This window comes from Cheilinus undulatus, linkage group 16 (genome assembly GCF_018320785.1).
Source record: "Cheilinus undulatus linkage group 16, ASM1832078v1, whole genome shotgun sequence".
NCBI lineage: Eukaryota > Metazoa > Chordata > Actinopteri > Labriformes > Labridae > Cheilinus > Cheilinus undulatus.
The window spans coordinates 26,795,044-26,818,688 of NC_054880.1; the positions used below are offsets into that span (position 1 = coordinate 26,795,044).

General features: G+C 38.5%; 2 protein-coding genes across 5 annotated transcripts in view; one reads left to right on the top strand and one right to left on the bottom strand.

The window, feature by feature from the left end:
- top2b (DNA topoisomerase II beta) overlaps positions 1-3,765 on the top strand; it is a 43,613-nt gene extending 39,848 nt beyond the window's left edge. Inside the window, exons 33-36 of one of the 2 annotated variants that reach the window (XM_041808974.1) lie at positions 993-1,082; positions 1,325-1,456; positions 1,550-1,635; positions 3,295-3,765. In XM_041808974.1, coding sequence (XP_041664908.1) covers positions 993-1,082; positions 1,325-1,456; positions 1,550-1,635; positions 3,295-3,459 — 473 coding nt within the window. In that variant the 3' untranslated portion in view covers positions 3,460-3,765. The remainder of the gene's footprint in view (positions 1-992; positions 1,083-1,324; positions 1,457-1,549; positions 1,636-3,294) is intronic. The other variant, XM_041808975.1, reaches the window with a different exon arrangement.
- A 1,609-nt stretch (positions 3,766-5,374) lies between these two features.
- LOC121523944 (retinoic acid receptor beta-like) overlaps positions 5,375-23,645 on the bottom strand; it is a 195,354-nt gene continuing 177,083 nt past the window's right edge. For all 3 annotated transcript variants that reach the window (XM_041809035.1, XM_041809036.1, XM_041809038.1), the window contains exons 6-8: positions 22,600-22,804; positions 18,563-18,721; positions 5,375-13,258 (exon numbers count right to left, since the gene is read on the bottom strand). In XM_041809035.1, the coding sequence (XP_041664969.1) occupies positions 12,942-13,258; positions 18,563-18,721; positions 22,600-22,804 (681 nt within the window). In that variant the 3' untranslated portion in view covers positions 5,375-12,941. The remainder of the gene's footprint in view (positions 13,259-18,562; positions 18,722-22,599; positions 22,805-23,645) is intronic.

The window sequence follows — 23,645 nt, forward strand, 5'->3', positions numbered from 1 at the left end:
TGTAAAGTGCAGTAGATTTAAATTTTGGATCAATTAAAAATGAAACTTTATTAGGTTGAAAGAATTGAGTTGAAGAGGATGGAAGCAATTAGACTTAGAGGAATGTAGCAGTAAAAAAATGTAACTTTAGCACCTGCTCAGAACTGAGTTAATGATGGACAGAGCTGCCCACCTCGTAGTTAAAACAGTGACAAACTCAGTTCTTTTAAACATAAATGATAAACAGCGAGTGAGGTCCATTTGGATCTCACCCAGTGGTTCGTGACAAGTTTGAACGCTCTTCCTCCACTTTGTATCACATCAATGAAACCACGAGGGGTAAACATGGCATCTGTGATGATATATCGCCTTATCAAAGAGCCAAGACTGATGTAAGCTTGTAAATAAGTCAGAGATGATTGATAAGATTGTATCATGTATACTCTATAACATATTTTTGATACCAAAATATTTAAGCATTGGATAAAAACTGGCCAAAGGGACACCGATTCCTCCCACCCACTGTCCTATACTGCAGGATAAAACACAACTAAAACACGTGTTTCTGGACATGCCTTAACTCATTATTTGAGATAGATTAGAAAAGCTTTATTATCTCTATTATATGATCACGTCCTGAGCACTGGCCTGAACCCCCAACAGCTCATGGCAGAGCTTCAGCGAGAGCAGCAAGGCCATCACTATTTCTATGTGTGTGTAGCATGTAAAACAATAGGGTGTAAACTGTGAATTTCCCTTTGGGGATTAATAAAGTATGACTTTACTTTACTTTAATTTGTTATTAAGACACATTCACACAAAATCAACTGTACGTCAGACAAAAACACTTTTCCCCACTTTCTGCTACACATTGACACTTCAGTTGAGCCTGTTTGCTGAGATTGAAATGTACAAGTGTTGATCTACTTTATAAGCGGTAAACATTCATAAATAAATACAGTTTCTGTTAAAAGAGTATGGGAGCTGAATGTAGGCCTGTGCTTGTCTTGCAGATGGATCCAAGTCAGACAGTGATGAGGACCGCGGCATCTTCTCCACTTATTCCTCTTTCAGCAACCGAACGCCGACGCCAGCAAAGAAAGGTAATGATTCACTGTGTTCACCAGAGGGTGCTCTAATGCAGAACCATAGCTGTCACCATAAACAAAGTGAGACTGGATCCATTTTTTAAAGGAATTCCTAATTAATCCGTGACTTTTTAAGCTTGTTTAAAGGTAAAACTGGTATTTTTAGAGGTGGTAAAAGCTCCTTATGTGATTGATTGTGGTGACGGATTCCCATCATCTATCAGAGTTTAACGTTTCTGTTTCTGTGTGATCCATAGCAGCTAAGACTCCTTCTGATACACCTCCCAAACCCAAGAAAACACCAGCACCAAAAGCAAAGAAACCAGACAAATCCATCTGGGACTCTGACTCTGACACTGGGTCCAAGAAGCCAACACCAGCTCTCAAAGGTACATTATAAAAACCAAACAAAAAATTAAATCCCATTTATTTCTTTGGAGGTGAATGTTTTGGTCACATTTGCTGTAATGGACTCTGTTTAGGTAAAGGTCGGGGGAAAAAGAGGAAGGGCTCTGACTCTGAGGAGGATTACAATCCAGTGAAGAAAACTCCAAAACCAGCCGCCAGAGTGAGTATCTGCCTGTTCTTGTTCAATGAAGTGTTTCTGTTTGACAGGAAAAGTAGAAAAGCTGCCACTGAAACTGGTGTGAAAGAGGTATAATGGGATATCTGCTGGTTATGCAGGACGATAATTTTTGAGGGAGCAGAACCTCAGTTACAGCTGGATTTATTCAGATCAACATTTAAAGCAATATTTAGGAGCATTACAGCAAACAGTACCAGGAATGTCATTTCTGAGATCTAAATGGTTCCTGCGTTGTTTGCGTTTACCACCAATGTCTAAAGGTGTAGGGGAGATTATGTTAATCAGGCTTCCTGAAACACACAGCTTTCAGCAAGATAATGTGAATCAGTATTATCATGTGATATCAGACCAGATTCCAATGATCCAGCATTCCACTATTAAAATTTCAGATTATTTGGCCAAACTGCATCTGTACGTTTAATATTAATTGTTCTGTTAGAATTTGCACCCTTTCTATCTATATTTGTATCATTTGTAATAAAGGCCCAGGGTCTGGTGTTGTTAATCGTAGAAAACTTTGTTTATTCTTTACCAGCGACTTTAAATTAGACTCGGTGTTGTCTGCTCTGTCCCCAGGAATACACTTCTCTTTACACACTAACTTCTCCAACTCCACATTTCTGAGTACTCAGTCTCCAATTATCATAGTTTTACTCTCAGCAGAAATGTCACTATATGGTGAGAGTAAATTGGAAATGTGAAGCTGTTGGTGGGCTTCTTCAGCTTTAAGCTGTACTTTGCCCCAGTGGTTCCCAGCCCTTTTTCCTTGAAGCCCTCCCTCCCTCTATCTGTCTATCTTGTATGAGCCCTCCTGTGGAAGAAAAAGTGATGCATTGCTGTCAAAAAATCAGTCATGATTTTTTTTTTTTTTTTTTTTTATTCATTGATAAAATCCCCAAAAAGAGGTCAACATGTTTTTCCTATCAAAAGACCTTTGTATAATCTGTTTAATCAGTATTTTATCAAGGTTTTTGTTGATTTATGAAAATCTCCAAGGGTCCCGGACCACAGGTTACAATGCTTTAACCGGAATGCACAGTAGCTTTGCTAGTCGAGAGAAGCAGCATTAGGCGAACAAGCATTGACTACAGGGGCTACCAACAACGGGAACCATGGTTTGATCATCGATGTAGAGCTGTTTCTCCACTTAGGAAGTAATTGTGAACATCTTAATTTACGGTAGCTGAATAACAGTAGTGGTTAGAAATTTGAAAAATTACCCTCAGCTCTATTGACCGCTAATGACCATGCACAGCACAGATAGTTCTGTGGCAGGACACGGTGAGAAGACACAGCAAACCAGAATCATTTGGCCCTGCAGTGCCTACCCCCAAAGTTCCCAGAGTTGGAAAGTACAACCACCTGATTAGGGACTTTTAAAGCCTAGAAAATTTTTACCCCAGAGCTAAATTTATTCCCTGGCTCCTGCAGTCACACCCCCACTGTTCTCAGAAAGGTTCTAGTTCCTGGGGGAATTTGCTGCTGAAACTAAACACAAAACAGCAAAAATAAAGTGAAAAAACACTTTTCTTTGGTTGTACCTGGCGTATTTGTTCTCAGGGAGCTACTCTTTTTGTTTTTTTTGTTTAAACACTTTAATCTTCAGGTTAACAATACAAGAGTGTTTCTGTTCTGTTGCAGAAACCTCAGAAAGCTCCATCCGATGACGAAGATGATGACTTGAACAGCCTGAGTGTGATCAACGCTCTGTCCCGTGACCGGCCGGGCCGAGCCAAGAAGGAAGTGAGATACTTTGTCGAGTCGGACAACGATGATGCGGACGACGATGACGACATGTTTGATTAAAAACCTTTGATCACATTCAAACACACTCCTCCTCCTCCTTCTCCCTCTTTGTTCCCACAGACTTTTGTACATTTCCTGTTTCATTTTATTTTCATTAATGGTGACGTTCAATGATTTCTAATGTGTAGGTGTTTTACACTTTTTCTTATACATATACAGGTTTCTTTTTTTATGCTCATTGAAATGTTCTGTATTTGTCCGAAAGCGGCTTTTAGAAGTTTAGAACGCTGTGCTTTAGCACATTTTAATTGTTAAAATAATATGTAACTTTTTGAACATGAAGTTGAAAGTAAACAATGAAATGTCCTTTTTGGTCTTCGACTCATTATTTTATAACTGACAGACTTTTTCCTACATATTCAACCAGGTTCATTACCAGCGACGCCCCTATGAGTAAGATTGGTCGATCACTAATACCGTTCATGTTTAATGTTCTGTTATATCAGCTAGATTAGAGCATTGTTTCTCAACTGGCGGGTCGGGACCCAAAAGTAGGTCATGAACGGGTTTCAGGAAAAAAGGCAAAATATCTCTGATGTTGAAGCCCTAGGTAGACATCTATCCATATACTTAATTTTGCAGGAAAAATATTGAATTCTGATTGTTTTCTTGAGATTTTCACTTATGTATCCTGTTATCTTGGATGGAAATATATTTCAAGAAAGTTAGTTTTCATATTTTAATTTGTAAATGTCTTGTCACCTTTCAAAAAAAACCAACCAAAATGATTTATAATGGTAAAACATAGTGAAATTAAATGTTTGCATGCATGTCCTCCCAAAGTGTTAGCCAGTGTCTTTGTACAGCCTTTTGTTTTTTCCTTCTAAGGTCCAAATTTCCACATTTTGTGTTGAATTAATTTCATAAGAATCAGAAATATGGGTCCTTCACATTACAGTAGGTGTAGGTGATGGGCACTATGGCAGGATCAGTTGAGAATCCCTGGATTAGAGGTTGTTTAGGATGTTTATTCAGTCAACAACATGCTTTTACTGCTGTAGTTAAAGAGTCTTTAATCTGCTGGTTCGTGCACCAATCTGCACAGTCTACAATCCATCTTGGGCCCGATCTATGTAGATTTACACGTGCCATATTCCATTTCTTGATGATGGAGTTAAATGAACTCTGGGGTATGTTCAGTGCCTTTGAGATGTTTTTGTATCCATCCCTTGACTTATACATTTAAATAGTCCTTTCTCTGAGTTGCTTGAAGTGTTCTTTTATCTTCATGGGGAAATAGTAGCCTGGAGTACCGAATAATCAGGGACTGGACCCTCAAGACGCAGGTGTCTTTATACTACAGTCACTTACTTGAGACCCTATTCGATACTAGCATCAGTTGGCTGGGGCTCTGTTGAATTAGGTCAGTCACTTAGAAGGGATGAATTTTATGCAGTCACTAACTTTACATATTTGACATTACATTGTAGAAATCTGTTTTCACTATGACATTAGTGGGCTTTTTTGTCAATAAAGCCAAATTATACTGACCAGGATTGATTTGTGAAATCAGTAAAAGGGTAAAACATCCCAAGGGATGAATATTTTTTATAGGCACAGTAAGTGAGGAAGTAATATGCTTTTATTTAACAGACTGGTTTAAATTTGGCACCAATAAACATAACAATAATTGCACATTGAATTCAATCAGAGTTGATGACTCTTAGGTGCTATTTGAAGAATAAACCACACGTGTATTTTAAAATAAATATATTTTATTACTTTGCCAGGACAGTTCATGGTAAAGTTAAACAGTATATGAACATAAAAAGCATTATGTTAATGTACAAACAAAGACAATATTTAAATGGAGAGCTGAAACAGATCGAAGCTCAGACCTCGGAGCAGCTCCTGAGGTCCAATTCACCTTAACGGGCTGCGAGGCAGCAACGGCTGATGGGTAGAATTCACAACAACCGCTGCCCCCCCCCCACCCTTATGTCTTATATTAACATGACTATACAACACTGCATGTGATTGGTGGTGACGTCTGATGATGGAAAAAAGGCGACTGTGGACAGTTTGTGGTTTTTACCAAGAACACCTTCAGGACAAACGACAACAGAGCTGCTGCGAATGATTGATTCTGAGGTTCACAGTCGGGTTTCCTGGCTCCTTTAACTAGGGTTGGACCAATACCTGGGGCTCGTGTTGAATTTTTATACTATACCTCTAAATAAGCATCCTACTTGGGATTTAGCTTTAGCTGTTTATTCCTTTTAAAATGAATAAGCTATTGTTTTTTTCTTTGTTGACTATTGGGTCATAAAAAGAGGTGACCATCTTGGAATCATACAAGTCAGAAAAACAAGAAGCTACGACACAGCAGAATTGGGTAAAAATCTCTGAGTTTGTAATAACTTTCAAAATTGACTTAGACTTTGTATTAAATATTGACTGCTTGGTGTATTTAAGCCATCTTGGTGCAGTTGAAAGGCCTTTTGTTCGACCTATTATGAAAGAAATGGGTTTAAACATTAAGCTGCGCTAATTGGAAGAAAATATTGATTATACCAATTTAAATTAAAAAATGTCCAGTTTTAAAGCCCCGTATCGGTCTAACCCTACTTCATTAGTTGACCTGTTAACCAAACAGCTGCCGATTGATTGGGTTTGATTGATTGACGACAGCTGATTGGCTCCCTGGCTGAAGAGGAGAAGGGGGAGCAGCTCTGTTGTTTGACATGAAACAGTAACAGAACATATCAAAGATATCTGCTGAGGTGACTTGGTCGTCCATCTCTTCCACTCGTGGGCTTCTCTTTCTGTCTTAAATCAAACGTTTGTGTCATGTGGAGCTCGGGTCAGCCCACAGAGTTCCAGCTCCTTATCCTTTTTTTTTTTTTTTTTTTTTTTTTTTAATTCCTCTTGGATGTGTTGATGTTCCCAAGGACAGAAAAACAGAGCGTCTTTTCCACAGAGCTGCCAATTGGAATGCAAAGCACACACCATTTATATAACATCTCTGCAGTGAGCTAGATAGTAGAGTATTACAGTTACGTCGGTACAACATTCAACAGAAACGAACAAGAGTAATTCAGCATTGTGAAGCTGTTTCCTAAAGGAACAGATAACAGACCCTGTGGCGGTCAGGCGCCTGAGGGCGGAGCCTGATGCTTCAGGGGTGGATGTGGACATTCTTCGGCTGTGAAGGTTTTCCATCTTCAAGAAAACAAAACAAGAAAAAAACCAAATACACCAAGATGCCTCCCATCACCTCTCACCAGGAGAGCAAGACAGAGAGAGAGCGGAGGGAGGGCATTTCTTATGTTACATTGAGATAGAAGTAAGATTTCCTTAACACTGCATATCATTCTTCTGACAGACTCCAGGACATTATTCACATTCAAACACGTTAAAAACAAAAAAAAACAGCTCTGGTTTCCCTTATGATATGTATTTCTGAGCAAGGATGGGATGCAGATGGAGTTTGTTATATGTGCTGAAGAGACCCAGAAACCGTCACTACCCTGTAGGGTCGGCTTATTTTCTTATATTGGATTAAATGCAAGAAGCAGAACTACTGATTTCCTCTGTGAGCATGCTGCTCGCTGTCCACATTGCACGTTTCATTCTCTGCCCTGTGAATTTCAGACTAATCCTGTAAAGAAATATGGCATTTAGTGCTTTTATTTTGAATGCAAAGAAACAGAAGTGTGGTGTTTTCTTTTGGCAAGCTTTGAGCCTAATAGTTTTGCTTCTGTGATGACAAAAGTCAGAGTTATTATATATCAGTCGTATATCATATATCAGTCAAAGATATGCACATTCTTATATGCAACTGTCTCCACTTAGTAAAATCTACCTGGGACACTCCTGGTACCTTGTCATTTCTCTATTTCCTTGTTCCTTATTAGTCCATCACAAGTTCCTTTGCCATTTAATCACACTTACCACAGATATTGTGGGATTAATCATGATTAAAATGTAAGTGGCTGTTAGGAAATTTCCATTTCAAGATTGAACATATTTAAAGCAAAAATTGACTCTGATTTGAGCAGATCAGTGACATGTATACATGGTCTAAACATTAGATCTCTTGACTGAGACCAACAGACATTTTAACACATTTTACACAGTTGTGCTTCATTTCTTTAAAGCTCAACTTAGTCTTCTCTGGTTTTCAAGGATCTACAGCTACAGCTTTCAAGGGTTTATCATGTTTAAGTGCTTCAGTTAGTTTGTACCCTTCTACTGTAAATGAACAAAGATTCACATCAGGAAATAACAGAGGCGATTATCGTCCTGCAGAGACAGCTGGGTAGTGAGGGATCTGGGTCCTTTAAGTGGATAAAATGAGGGTTATTTCCTTTTGTTGAGTGTCATGTGTGACCTCAGCTGTGTGGAGAAAAGCAGCTTTCTATGATCATCTTTTAATTTCTCCTCCTCTGATGTAAAACACACCGCCTGTTTCCCTGCCTGCCAATGAGATTAAGAGCTCAGTTGTCCAAAGAGAGGCTTTGCTCGACTGCACTTCTCCGGGGGTTCAAAAGTCATCTGGAATCTCCTTCTGCATCGGTAAATGTAGCTTACACTGTCAAGTCTGAAGAGCAAGGCGAACGTTCGGAGAGGATCTGCCAACCCCGCCCCACTGTGTGCTTTCTACATTAGAGTACAATCGTCCCGGCACTCGTGGTACGGTCATCGACGTGTTTTAAGGATTGCATTGCCCCCCATGTTTCAATCAAGACACTTCTGAAAAGGGAGAGCAGGTTGAGGAGCTCTGTTCATAAGGCCATAACAGAGCCAGTGTGCGTTCAGTTGGTAGTACATGTTGGTAGCGGCGGATACACACTCATTAGACCGACAGACGTTTAAAAATTAAAGTTAGGCTGTGACCACATTGAAAGCTCAAATCTAAAACCGTTACATAGACAGGAAGTATTTAAAGGGCAGAAGACGGTCTAGCAACGAAATGCCACAGAAAAACAAACATTTGATACATGTCAAGATACTTGACTTTTGCCTTTAAGAATAATTGCCTTGTCTGACGTAAAGTACTGAAACAAGGTAAGATGTTACATCCCAATAACTTCAAGCAGAAAATTGATTCAAATTAAAAGCAAGAAGAACAGAACTATTACAAAATTGCTATTTCTTGTTCTGTATGGGACTGCAGGTTGGGTTTTTCAGATATATATTTTTTAGATAGATATTTCAAAAAGCAAACTTAAACAGTAATCAGAGCATAGACACTGCATGTAGATGCTGCATTCTGGCCTCTAGCACCAACATGGGCGCCATCTTGGAAAGGGGTTGCCTTAGCTCCAAATGTCTGTGACAGTTGGAGGGATCTACAGTTAGGATATTTAGAAGTCTTCAAGCTGTTTGTTTAGTCACTGATGCCAGACATGCATTTATGGTCCAGGATACTTTCATTTGAATTTTAAAAAATGGTTAAAAAAAATTAAGAGTACTGTGATTCCCCTAAAGCGCAATCAGTGGAATTTCTACCATAAAGACATTATATCAAGCCATTGCAAAGGCTGTTTTCTACAGAAGCATATTGCTTTAACTTCTGATAATATTTTAGGGGCCACTCCTCTCCAAAATGGCTCTGGCAAAGACATAGTCTTATGAGCTGTAGTGGCCTAGCAAGAACTACTTGTAGATATCTAAGGGATTCAGTCTGAGAAGAGCAATGTAAGCTAGGCTAGCATTGCTCACTGTTGAGCACTGAGGATGGTGAGTTAACAGTCTATTTTAAACCAGTGTTGGCTACTGAAACAGTCTATCATTATTGATGCTATAAATACAATAAAAGAGGACTTGAGGGTTTTTAAATGATCACAGTAAGTCAGGAACATAATGTCACTGATATTGGTAATGGGTAACAGCTAACAGACAAACATTTGTGTAGATCTGGTTTGTTAACAATGTTAGCAAAGTGACACAGTAGGCCTACAATAAAATATGCACAGCTTAAATGTCTTATACATTTGACCGTGGTTTTTAGCTGTATTGACCATTTGTAGCAATGTGACTACTTAATTCGCTAGCACAGACAGTGAAAGTACCAGTGTTGATTTTAGCTTAAAGTTATGTTTGTTAGTTTTGTTCTTGGTGTGTTTGGGAGTGATAAAACTAGTCAAAAAGGAAACATGATAGAAATAGGCTGAAGATGAACTGAAAGATGTTAAAATTTGGGGGTTCAAATTTCAGCATCTTCTTCTCTGTCTCTAACACCTGTTTGTCTAACCTGAGGGTTTATTAAAAACTGATTGTCTGACCGCTCTTATTTATTTATTTATTTTTTTGCCCTGTTGGACCTTTTAAAGCAATGTTGATGGTTTACAAGATCTTAGCAGTCACTTTGGTGAACAAAATGAAAGCAACACTCAAACTGCCATTGTATTAAACAGTATTTTTCTTTTGAAGTCAAAACTTGAAGGATGAATCTGGTTTTTTTTTGTCTGTTTGATTGCTCTGATCTGTGAAAGCGGCAACATTGCTGTCAGAGAGGTTAGCCAAACTTATTCGAAAGACAAAAAGAAAATGAGTGCTAAAATTATGGACCAAATTTTCATGACACACCAGCCAACTTCTTAGTTCCTTAACCTTATGTACTATAGTTGTGTAGGTGAACATGTTCTCAAATCTAATACAACACTTCTAGACATTAAGATAACCAGGCTAAGTTGCTAGCTCTCTTACAACCTGTCTGATATATCCCCATACATTTTTTCTAATGTTAAGGCTAGGTTTTCAAGAGCCAACACTTTGTCATGATCTCCGTATCACAACTTATACCAGCTCACAAAATAGGCACTTTTTTATGCCTGTTTTGAGGTACCCTTGACTTGTTAAGCTTGGGAAAGTTTTCTTTAAGCTTCGGAGAAATATCTGCTCTGACCTAAGGAAAAATAGATACATTTTGGAGGTTTAGGTTGAAGAATTACAAGTTCACCAATGTGAAGCCAAATGTATTCCACACTGCATATGTGGATGCTTATTTTTAATGTAGAGTCTTACACCCTGTTTACATTTTGTATTAACAATCCATTTTGGGCATTTGGATAGCAAGTGGCTACACTCTGCATCCTTACTCTGCAATTACAGTCCACCTCTCTGAACCTCTAATGCAAACAACAACCAATACATGATTTCTGTGGCTCTCTTACAGAGGTATACCTACATGCTGTATGCAGTGGAGCTGCTGCTGGTAAGAATGAATGGTGGCCAGCTATCCACAAGCTAAAAGGCTAGTGATGCCTCTTTAACAGCTTTTCCACCTAATGTTGTCATGAACATGCTTTTAAACGACATGTTTATACACTATTTTACAAATTTATCATGTAGGGCACTGGTAAGATAAAAATGACTATTCAAGACAACTTGAGCTGGCTCCTATTTGAGAGACCGTTTCCATTTTTTTTTCATTTTTTGTGTTGTTATAAAGACATAAAAGGCAAAATTGCAGGGATGCATGTTATTAGATTTTGCTCATATGTGATATTTTCAAGCGCTGTTGCCTAACAGCAAAGAGGTTCCTTGTTTAGTTCTCAGTTAGATGAGGGCTTTCATTTGCAGTTTACATGTGGGCTCTCCGAATGCTCTGGCTTCTTCCTGTAGACCAAAAACATGCTCATTAGTTTATTTGGTGACCCTAAATTGCCTGTAGGTGTGAGTGTGTGGGTGCCCGGCTCTCTGTGTCAGGCCTGTGGTTGACTAGTGACCAGTCCAGGGTGTACCCCACCTCTCGCCAAATGGCAGCTGGGATTAGCTCCAGCTTCCTGTGACCACAAATGGGATAAGCAGTGTATACAATGGAAGGCTATCTAAAAAAATAATTTTAGCCAATACCCATGATACTAAGTCATGAGTGTTATTCAGACCTGAAACATCAGTCCTTGAAAGTTTTAAGAAGTGTTGAAGTCCATGTATACAACTATTATTTGCAGCAGATAGGTTGTAAATATCTGAAGAAATGTTCATACTGGTAATAAACTTTTAAAGCTAGCACTGCTGATACCAATATCAGGCCAAGAAAATTGTGCATCCCTACAAAATAGTACCAATTTGGGAGCTGAAAGACTGTCTCTTGTTACTGAGCTGAGCAAAATAATCCAGATCTCTAAAAGGAGCCCATCACTCTGAGTGAGGCTGGACAGACATAAATAAAGCCATACTTTTTGTTTACTAGCAGAATACAGGAGATCACCTCCATTAACAGGGTGGTCTTTAATGTTTGCCAGTACTAGTTGCGTCTACACAACCAAACCAGTCCAGATGAAGACATCCCAGATTATCTCTGTATGCAGTCTGAGCTGAGAGATATCAAAGTGTTTTCAGTACAAGTTTAGGCGCAGCCTACAAATTGAGGATTACCACTGGGTATCTGAACGCCCAAATTGGATATAAATCACTGTTTTTGAATTGTCTAAATATGTATTAGTGTGTTAGGATGCGTTAGCATTACATTGCCTTGTCTCACTTGTAACCTGCCCTGATGATGATAAAGTGCGTCTTAGTATGAACTGAATCATGGTCCAGTTGAAGTGTAAGGTAAAGGGAAGCGTTCGATGTGATCCTAGCCCACTGCAGAAAAATCTCTGGCCTCTTTCAGTGACCTAATTTAACCGATTTGTTTGGACACTGATTCAGTGAGGAGATACAGACACCACAGAGCGACTTCTTCTAAATCTAATCTCTACGACGGACCTTGACCGTTCTCGCCAAGATGGCGACTTAAACGCTTGGTCTGATGAGTGTGTATCAAAGGCTTCTGCTGTTGTGCTTCCCTCCTTGGAGGAAACAGTTGAACAGACTCGGCTGTCGATATGGAGAGAAGCTTTGCATTCTGGCGGTGTGGATGTACACTCACTCATGAAGTGTTATAAAAGACAAAAACAGTTTTAAATATAGGAACAAATATAAAATATTAGACTTCCATAATGTCTATATGCAATAACATTCTAGATAACTTTTTCAGGGACGTACAATTAGTCCCGCTTAAACCTTAATGTATCGCCTCAAAGATAATATTTAAGACAATGAAAAAAGCACCACAAAATTCATCATAGAAACAGAGATCTAACCATACAATGGTATGTACAATGTACGGATGCCAACAATACGAGAGATGGCGAGATGAGGAGAAAAAGAGAGAGAGGAGTAAAACCACTGATCACTCCCGTCATGCAGAGAAGAATTTACACAGGAGACCTGAGGAGTATCAACTCTGGCGGATTCGGGGGCCACGCCCTCCTGTCACAGTCCCGGTCCCAGAGACGCCACGCCAAATAAGAGCTCAATTCAGAATTATACACAAAGCACTGATCCTTTGAGGCCTCCGTGTCAACATTTTCTTTTTAAGGAGGGAATATTAGGGGAGAAAAAGAGGACGAGGATATAAAGATAACGTAATACCAAGCAAAGGAGAGGGGTCAAGGGATTATAGGAGGTCGGAGCCTTGCCCGCCTGTTCCTTTTTTTGTGCAAAGGACTGTCAGAGAGTTTTGGAGAGTCACCTGTGGGTACCTCCTAGGGCTCATCGCTGGGTGGTGTGGCCGTAGCCCCCTCTGTGTCCAAGGACTCTGGTGACTCAGCAGCAGGGACGTCCTCGGTGGTGCTGTCCTTACTGCTGGGACTCGCCACCGCCTCGGCTGAAGTGCTGCTGCTGCTGCTGCTGCTGCTGCTGCTACTGCTGCTGCTACTGCTGCTGCTGCTGCTGCTGCTGCTGCTGCTGCTGCTGCTGCTGCTCTGACCGTCCTGGCCCTCCGAATTCTCTAGCATCTCCTGGATAAGCGGGGGCATGGAACCAGGGATCTCCATCTTCAAAGAAATGACCCGCTCTGCTCCTGTAAGACAGAGATGAGGGCAAAAAAATGTGATCAGATTAGATATGAAAAATTAAAGTTTATTCTTGACACTAGAAAAGGCGGTTTCAAAAGGGCCCTCCAGGATTCTTTAACATGGTATGATTTTTGTATCTAGCTTAAAGTCAATAGTCTTATAATATACTGGGTCAACCTGCTGATATTATGCAGGCTATAAGGATAGCAATGTTCTCCTTAGATTAAGCTTGATCAGGCTTATTTTTTTAAAGATTTATTTTTGGTCTTTTTGTGATAGGACAGTGGATAGAGTCGGAAACAGGGGAGAGACATGCAGGAAATAGTGCCACGGGCCAGATTTGAACCTGAATTGCCTGCGTTCATGGCGTGCACCTTAACCACTCGACTACCGGTGCGCCAATCAGGCTTATGTTTTTGACACAGTCTGAGACTGTGTTTTTATTTTTACATGTGTGGTAACAAAACAGAGAGAGTCCCCAGATACTGACCTTTCTTTAAACAATTACATGCTTAAAAAAAGGAGAGACAGTTGTGCGTCCATCTCTTTCAGGACACCAGACTCCATTGGCAAAAGCAAAATTTTTCACTTGGGATGTACAATTTTATCAGCATATCATCTGTATCTACAGTGGCAAGTAATGTGAACACGTGTAAATCTGCCTAATTCAGGTCGTCCTCACAAACTGAGCGACTGAGCAGTTTTGCAAAGAAGAATTGAGTGAACTTGTCCAGATAATCAAGCATGATTGAGACCTGTCCTCACAGACTCATTGCTGTGATTGCAGCCAAAGGTGCATCTACTAAATACTGACTTGAAGGGGGTGAATATTTTTGAAGTCATTTATTTTTCATGACATATTTCAATTCAGTTGACATTGCTATGCAGAAATCTGTTTTCACTTTGACATTCAAGAGGCTTTTTTGTTTTTCTTTATTTAACCATAGAAGCCAAACTATATTGACCCTGATTAATTTATAAAATCAATAAAAGGGTAAAACATCTAAGGGGTGAATACTTTTTATAGGCACTACATTGCACAACATCAGCACAGCATTAAACGCTCACTGTCCACACTTCATCTGCCCTCCAAATTTCTGGTTCCCCTTGTAGAACATGACATATAAAACTTTAATTTTAATGGTGAGAAATGTTAAAGTGGTATTTTGTATTGGCGAACACTTGATGGCTATGAGCCACATAATTTTTCCTCCATGTTGACAAAACATTTTTCAAAGACAGAGATGGACATTATTAACTCAGTGCAAGTTTTAGAGTTTTTAGAGAAGTAGAGTAAAATCAATAAAATCTTCATGTGAAACACTCCAGGTTCCTTGTCATCTCATTTTTTCTTTGTTCATCGCCCATGTCAACCCAACAGGGAGGAAATGAAGGTCAGAGGCAACTACATTGTACCACGCTGCACTACATTGTTCTGCTTCTGTCAGGATACTACAGTAGAAATTGGTTTTATCAAGCTGATTATGCTGCTGACGCTTGCTTGCTGCATGTGCGGTTAGAACACTGTATTAAAGAGATATTTTTTGCCTTTTTATGCCTTTATCCAAAGAGCAGGACAGTGGATGGATTCAGAAACAGCAATGAGCAAGTGGGGCAGAGACATGAAGGAAAGGTGCTGCAGACTGGACTTTCGTTTAATTTACTTATGTGACTGTGACTGGTTGTTGTAGTGCAGCCATGAAGAAATGCTAGAATGTCCAACTAAACAGCAGTGTAGGACGTCCAGGCAACAGCGCACCTGGTCTCTGGTCATTTTGATGCAATGTTTCCACTCCAAAGGGCGAGGCTGGCATCTTATCAATAGCTCACTAGAATAGTATCAGTTAACAGAAAATGACCCCTATGGGGAAAAAAAAGAAAAAAGTAGAGTGAGTCAAGTTGAACTGGTACCTGCCCCACTAGTGGATCAACCAGGCCCCTCAAGGATTAAACTGCAGCCATCACAGCCTGTTTCATAGCTGCTGAAGGGCCAGTCCACTGTAGAAATCAGTTTTCTCAATACCAATCACCAAGCTCAGGATTTTTAAAGTAAAATAATGCAAACAGTTAGCTTGTGTAAATGATTTCCATGGTTTGATTTTGTGTGAAGGAAAAACTCTTAGTCACAGTTTGCTCCATATTAAATTAAAATCAGTGATTAAAGTTATAAAGTGACATCAAAGGCAACGTTAAGCTGCTTTAAAGGACATCAAATAAAACGGAGAAATAAAACCCAACCCAGAATAAGTGTTACTTTAAAAAACACAAAGGATTATGAGACAAATAAGAGCAGCACAAACAGTAAAAGTATGAGTAAGAACATAAGCTGTTAAAGCAGCAGGATAAACCGATGCAAGCCAACAAAAAGAAAGTTTAAAAGACAGGATTTAGAGGCAGACACAGAGGGGATGAAGCAAAGGGTCGTCTACAGTAACGTCTTCAGACAGGTCAGCTCAAAGTCGGGGGGCCGGGGTCTGCAGAGGGGCAGGACGAATTTAAAGTACCCCGAGGCTCACAGAGAGTTAAAGGCTCAGAGCTGTGAGCCGGCCCAGAATGTGCTTTAAAAGTTAGAAACAGTGAGATCAGATCAGCATCAAACAGCCAGAGAAGAGACGTTAATGTGAAGTAACACACTCTGATGTTGAACTAAATACAGTTTAAGGTGTCATGTTTATTTTATAACCCTTTCTAACCTATTTTAGCTGCTTTAGAGCAAGTATCAAACTATTACTTTTCAAAAGCACAATCAATCACAAAATGTTGATAGTTGATTTGGATTAATTCAGTTAATTTGCATTTTAAAAACATTTTTTTAAGTTCACATTGAATTCCACTCTTCAAAGAGTTGATTTATGAACTTATGAAGTCTGACAGTTGTATTTTACAATGATGAGTTTTACAAGCCCCAATTCCAAAAATGTTGCGACACTGTGTGTAACAGGAAAAAACAGCAAAAAACAAACAACAAAATAGTGATTTGTAAATCCTTCTAAAACTAAATTAAACTGAATACAGGACAGAGACAAGATACGTAGATTAACTGATAATAGGTGGTAGTACCATGTATGTATGTAGTACCATGGGTATTAAAGGAGCTCTCTTGAAAGGCTTGGTTATTCACAATCAACAATGGTGTGAGGTAGGGATGGGAACAATTAATCAATGATCGATTAATTGGTCGTTAAGAATTTGGTGGATCACGGGGAATTTAGTCGATCTGATGTTGGCATTTAATAACAAGACTAAACACGTCTTACTCTGCACTGCCCAACAATATCTACCGTCATGACATTGTGAGTGGGTTTTTTTTGTTTGTTTGTTGTTGTTTTTTTTATGAGGCCTGCTCTCTGTTATATGATGGGCTACTGACTTTGGATTCTTTCTAACTTTATTTTGTGAAAAAAATGGCAGCCAACCAAGGCTATTGTTTGTTGTGGTTGTTTTTGGGTTTGAATAGTTTTTTTCAGATGCTTGCATATTTTTTTTACGCATCTCAGCAATAGGTAATACAATAGACCGTGCCTTGTTTATGTTTAAGAGCCCTAGGCTTTCGAAGGGTGAAAATAAATAAATTATTGAAACACTCATTAGTTACCTGTTTTTGTTATATAGGGAAACGTTTTATATATATATATATATATATATATGCCCATGTATGTATGTTTTTATACATACATAATGATTAATCAATTAATTGATCATTAACATTATAGATGCTCAAGTTGGCAGGTTTCTTCCAAACGCCCATCCCTCTTGTGAGGTTCTATTTATGAAACTTTATGAAAGATTGCATGAGTAAATAGTCCAACAGTTCATGAACAACATTTCTCCACATGCAAATGCAAGGCATTTAGAGATTTCACCATCTACAGTCCATAATATCATTGACAGATTCAGAGAATCTGGAGAAATCTCTGCATGTAGGGTGCAAGGCTGAAAACCAGCACTGAATGCCTGTGACCTTTGACTCTTAGGTAACTGACAAGTTCACATTCCAAATTGTTTTGGGAAATAATTGAATAATGAGGAAAAGGGTCATCCAGATATTTAACAACAAAAAGTTTAAAGCCATCATCTGTGATGATCTGGGGTGTATCAGTAACCATGGCATGGGTCACTTGCACATCTTTGAAGGCAGCAATAACACTGAGAGGTACATACACGTTTTGGAGCAACACATGCTTCCATCCAGAAAGTGCCATTTTCAGGGATGTCCCTACTTATTTCAGGGAAGACAATGCCAAGACACATTCTGCACAAGTCAGAACAGCATGGCTTCACAATAGAAGAGGGCAGGCCTAAACTGGGCTGCATGCAACCCAGACCTAACACTGAAATGTATAGCAAAATAGAAAGCAAGAGATACGACAACATACTCAGCAGTGTTGAGCAACTTAAGATGAACATATTTCAATCCTTCAACAATTACTATCTTCAGAGTGTAAGAAGAAAAAGTGAGGGAACACAGTGCTAAACATGCTCCTGTCCCAGCTTTTCTGGGACGTGTTGCAATCAGCAAATTCCAAATAGGTTTTTATTTTCAAAAATGGGAAAAATTTTGACCTTGATGTTTAAATATCTTGTCTTTTGGCTTTCTTCAATTGGATATACTGTAGGTTGGTAAGAAAATCACTGTAGTCTGTTTTTATTTACATTTTTAATAATTTCTAAACTTTTCTGGAATGGGAAATGAAAATAGATAAACTACTCATATTAGCTGTACACTGTGGCACATACTGGCCTGTTTCAACTTATAATTTACATTCTGTTGATATGTTAAACTGTTAAACAACCCCTTGCAGAGTCTTGCATTTATATTAAGTTTTATATGCATACATGCGTATTTAGCAGCTATACAACTACATAGATATAGACCAGGTAACAAAAGGTTCTTATAATCCATTTGTGCATCACTATGAGAAAGTCTGATTTACAATTATTTCAAAACTTTATCTAAAAATAAAAGTCTAAATTTTGCAGCAAGGACTAAACAAGTGGTGTTTCACAATTGCAACCACATTTACTTGCACCTCTGACAAGCTTCTACTTGATTGGTTGTTAAGTATTATAAGTACTGTAGTATTTAAGGCGATGCATCATGCTACATCATGCAACCACTACTCCACAAAGTCATATTAGGTGAACATTAACTTTAAAATGAGAATAGACTCCAGGCTTTTTACAGAAAAAGTGTGGGCTGCAATAATAAATAATCACTTCCTGTTTTCTGACCCAGTTTGTCTGAATATCAAACCAAAAGCCAAATTTTAAAGCCCCTTATGTAAGCTGTAAGCTGATATCCCTCCTACCTTTAGCGCTGATGCTGCGCAGGTCTGTGATCTTCATCAGGGTTTTGGGGAACATGTGGGGTTTGCTGGGCCGACGTTTCCTCACATAGATCTTCAGAGCTTCAAGAAGTGGCTCCTGGAGCTGGTCCACCTTTGACGGCTCCTCCAGGTCCTGACGGTCTGCAAAGAGAGACACATACAAGCTCAGAGTCAGACTTGTGGCTCAACAATGACAAATTGATGTCTGGGTTTTATCTGATTGAGACGGGCTGCAGGCTAACGCGTGTATCACAGCATGAAGCCAGTTTGATTAAGAAGCAGAGTTTATCTCATTATGTCGACTCATTTTCTGCAGAGGAGATTCTGCAGAGATTCTTACAATGAGATAAGACGAGCAGAAAACTGATTTGAATCCTTTTCTTTTGAGTGCTAAGCCCTGATAACAGAGGTTTTAAAGTCTCAAACAGCAGGAAGCAACAACTGAGCTCATCAAACCAATCAGCAGATGCTTTATTCAAAGATCTGCAGGTTTCTGCACACTGAAGGAGACTGGGGCTCCTGCCCTCTGAATTTAGAAACTTTTTAAATCTAACTTTACAAAATGTTTGGACTTTTAAGTCAGCTTCTTCCATTACCACACAATTTATAGGTCCTTAGTTTTTGGTGATAGGTTCTGTCTGAGTTTATTAAACATAATTTTCAGTCACTGCAAAGGTAGAAGTCTTATTTCTTTTTAGATCTCCAAACACTTTACTTTTACTACCTTGAGCAGACCTGATGCTCAGAGATACTCTGATGGGATTTGAACTCTCCGATTGGATCAAATTATACAAATGGGTTGACAGACAACTTACAGTTTAAAATTATGTAGCTATAGAGTTACTACTAAAGCACCAGAGGTGCAAGTGTAACTTAGGTCTGACTTTTTCCTTGGAAAATATGGAAAATGAAAAGGAGAAGATGTAGAGTTGTGGGAAAGTTGTGGCTCATTGGGCACCTTAAAAGGAAACAGATACCAGGTAGAATGATCAGAAAAAAAGGAAAGGATTCCTCATTCATTATATAAAGAACAATTTTAAACATAGATCTCAAAGTGCTCCGAAAAACAGAAGAATAAAATCAAAAAGAATTAGAGATAACTGTTCCAGAAGGGTCTTGACCAACCAACCTGCACTTCCTGACCCGGCCATCAGGTGGCAGTGTGAGTGCTTGAATCAGCAGGTTGAGGTGTGAGAGCACAGATATGATCAGAGGCGTCTCACATACTGTCCCTGGATTATGCAAGAGTGTGTAATATCTGCTGAGGCTCCTTGGATTCAGAATATAAATATATACTGTAGAATAAACCTAGCGGCGAGGGAGACGGCGATGAGGAGGGCTGGGGCTGCGTGTGGATGTACTGTAAAACTTTGTGTGTTATTTAAGGTGTCTGTATCCTCTTATCAGAGATTTAGCCATTTATCATGGTGGAACCACGCAGAGCTGGACTATTTTCCCTGGGAAGTTGAACAGTAAACCAACTGATGCTGCTGTGACACACCAGTACGTACGTTGGCCCTGAAGGGCTACTATAAAAACTTTTAACAAAATGGAAAATATTTAAATATTTCTTAGACATTGAAAATGTGCATTTCATGATTTTTCTGTGTTTTATTGAATTTGTTGAGTGTTCCATTGAACTTTGTAGTGTTTCACAAAATAACTGAGCTTTTCATAAATGTTATTTTTCTCTAAAATGGTTTATTGTTTTATTAACGATTTTGAGATTATAACTCTTTTAGCTTTTTATGAAATGTTTGAGTGTTCCATAAATATTTTTGTAACATTCTAAGTGTTTGAGTGTTTCACAATACAATTTTTATTTTGTTTTGTGTTTGTTTGTTTCCTGAATTTTTAGCGTTTCACAACTTTTTCGTTTCTCTTAACTAAGTATGAATTAAATGAGCAACTACTTTAGCATTCACCAAAAAAGTCTCAGCATTTAGTAAATGTTTTTGTTTCACTTAAAATGACTGTTTGTCTAATAAAACTATGTAGCATATTAGTTATTTTTTGTTTGACCATATTAGATTTTGTTTTGTTTCTTGAAATATTTCAGCTACTCATGAAATGATGTAGCATTTTACAATGTAATGTTTTGTTTCATGAATGTTTCGCACAAAATGTTTTCAAGATTCATAAATGTTTCTGTTTCTTGAATGTTTTAGCATTTCCTGATTTTTTTTTGTTGTATCTGTAACACAACTTCAATTATTTTCATGTTTAAATTTAGTGTTTCATTAGAATTTTTTCTTATTCCATATAATGTTTAAGCATTTCACAAAGTTGTTTTTTTATATATATATTTTAGAATTTTGGGAATGCGTCAGTGTCATTAAAATGTTTGTGCTTCATTAAATGTTTCTGTTCCACAAACATGTTTGTGTTTTCGCATTGCATACTTTTTTGTTTCTCATAATATTTAACTAAGCATGCATTAAATGATTTAGCATTTCAAAATTATGTTTGTTTCTTTAAATGTTTTAGTGTTTCATAGATTCTTTCTGTTTCTTGAAATATATTTTTTTGTTTTTCATAAATGTTTTAGCAATTCATGGATGATATTGTTTCTAAAATGTTTAAGAAATTGCTGTGTTTCTTAATTTTTGTGTTTTATTAGAATTTCTTTTTATTTTACTTTTTTGTGTTTCACAGCTTTTGAATGTTATTGTTTGATGACTGCATCTGCAATGTTTTGGCATTTCATGATGACATTTTTAGCATTTTTAACATTTATTTTTAATAAAATGACAGCTGAGATGAATGTCGAAGATAATGGATGGATATGTGGATGTATTACATTTATTTTTCAATGATCTTGTGATTTAGAAACGATTTTGGATTTCATTAAATGTTTCAGCATTTCACGAATGTTTTTGTGTTTAATGAAATTTTTTTTTTTTTTAAAGACAATTGTTTCTTGTATTAGTTTTTGACAAAATGTTTAAATGTTTCATCCTTCTTGTTTTATTTTATCTTTTAACTGCATGTCATTAAATGTGCGATGTGTATCATTAAATAATTCTGTGTTTTGTAAACTTATTTTGTGTTTCATATTATACTTTTGCATTAAGCGGAATGTTTAAATTTTTTACGTTCAGTCAAGTGTTTTGGTTGTGGACAGTCAGGGCCACTGTACACCTGTCATCCCTTGCCTCTCCTCCTCCCTCTCTGTTCATCAGGAGGATTCTGCTGCCTCACTGATATCAGCCGGTGTTTGACCTGCTTTCGCACACATGGGGAGACGTCTCTGTCAAACTGAGCTGCAGCTCAGCTCGATATTCAGGATGAGTGGATAAGAGTGAAGATGTAGAACAGAGAGCAGTAGGACATGCTCTCATGTGGACTGGATCCATTGATTTATTTCAATCGATAACCTCTCATATCTGTTTATATCACTAAATCAGAGTTTATGCTGGATATATGATGCAATCGAGCTGCAAAAATTATTCTAATCTGACGTGTTCAGATTACAGAATGTCAAGTGCTAGACAATTCTGCAGACATGCTGAAATAACTGGCTTTTGCTGCAGAAATCTGATCCTTTATCAAGATACTTATCAAGTTATTAACAACACTCCCAAATCTCTTCACTACTCTAAATTCTCTACAGGACATCTCCCTGAATTTGATGAAATGCATTGATAAATCCGATAAGATATGTGAAGATTTGTTCTGTAATTTGATGTGGCCAAGTTTGACAATGAGCAAGTGTTACAAAATATTGAAAAATGTATCTTTGCACTTTCAAACACTCATTGAATCTTATTTTTAAAGACTCTAAGACTGCCAAATTCATGACAGCAGCGCTTACATACTTATCTAAATGGATTTATGAGAGGAATGGGCACCTTCCTAAGAAGGTAGCTTTTAAACATTTGCAACAAGTGATGACAGCCCTCAAAAACTACAAAAGCTGTTGTTTCTCATAAATATCTGTGTCCCGTTCATTCTTTCTGAGCTATATCCTTTTGTCTTGTTGCCCCCTCCACATACACAAAGAGCCCTGGCTCACACACCTCCAGAGATGAGACAGATGGCGCTGAGGAGGCCTGTCTCTGTGTCGTCCATCTCTATGGGCAGCAGCTGGTTGGCAAACGTGAACACCAGGTCGGTGAGTGGGCCGAAGCCAGCGTTGTGCATCTGCGTCCGGTTGAGGGTCAGCCCGTCAGAGAAGGTCATGGTGTCCTGGTCTGGGGTGTACCTTGTACAGATGCGCAGGATCTGCATTGGGGGGTAAGATTAGTCAGCAGAAATTGCATTAGTGACATGCTGTCAGTACTGGTCTCAACAGGAGCAGCAGCAGATATGATAGCAGTATGCTTCCTGATGTATTTCATGAAAATACTAACATGAATCAAGTGTTAACTTTTAACTTGAGCTCCTATCAGAGAGGGAAACAGTCAGAAAGAGACAGCAAGACTCAGTTTTCAGGAATGTCCCGAAGTTTCAAACACAATCTAACGTATTTAAAGATGTCTGATGATCACGTCTGACTGAGTGTCATAATCATGTTTGTCTTTAATTTGTTCCCCCATGTTTCTGTTGTATCAGTAACTGCATATACTCATACACATTTGTTATGTTGGAGCAGATGTTAGTTAATGAATCCATGTGAACCGGTTTGGCTCAGTTGGTGGAGCAGGTGCCAATGAGCAAAGGCTGCAGCTGTTAGTGAGCTGGTCCCAGTAGTGTTACACACTGTACTCACAATTTTCAACCAGGTTTTTTGTACTTGTTATTCCAAACGTGGTACTAGAGTTTTCTGATGTTCAGTTCCATTTGTAGGTCAATGTGACTTTGGTGGAAGTAATAGATAAGAGTATTAAGCAGGCTAAGAGAATTAAAGAAATATATATTATCTGGATCTCCACAAGATGGCAGTGTAAGCAATGTAAGCAGGGCCAATGGCAACAGTGTAGTAGACAGCTGTCAGCGGGCTCCAGTCCTCCATTTAGTTGAATACAGCGTGAACCACAATCATGAAAGAAAACATGTCACTACGAAGAACAACAACAGCAAGTCACCCACCGTAATACCTCTGCGTTTGTACAGGTGAACAGAA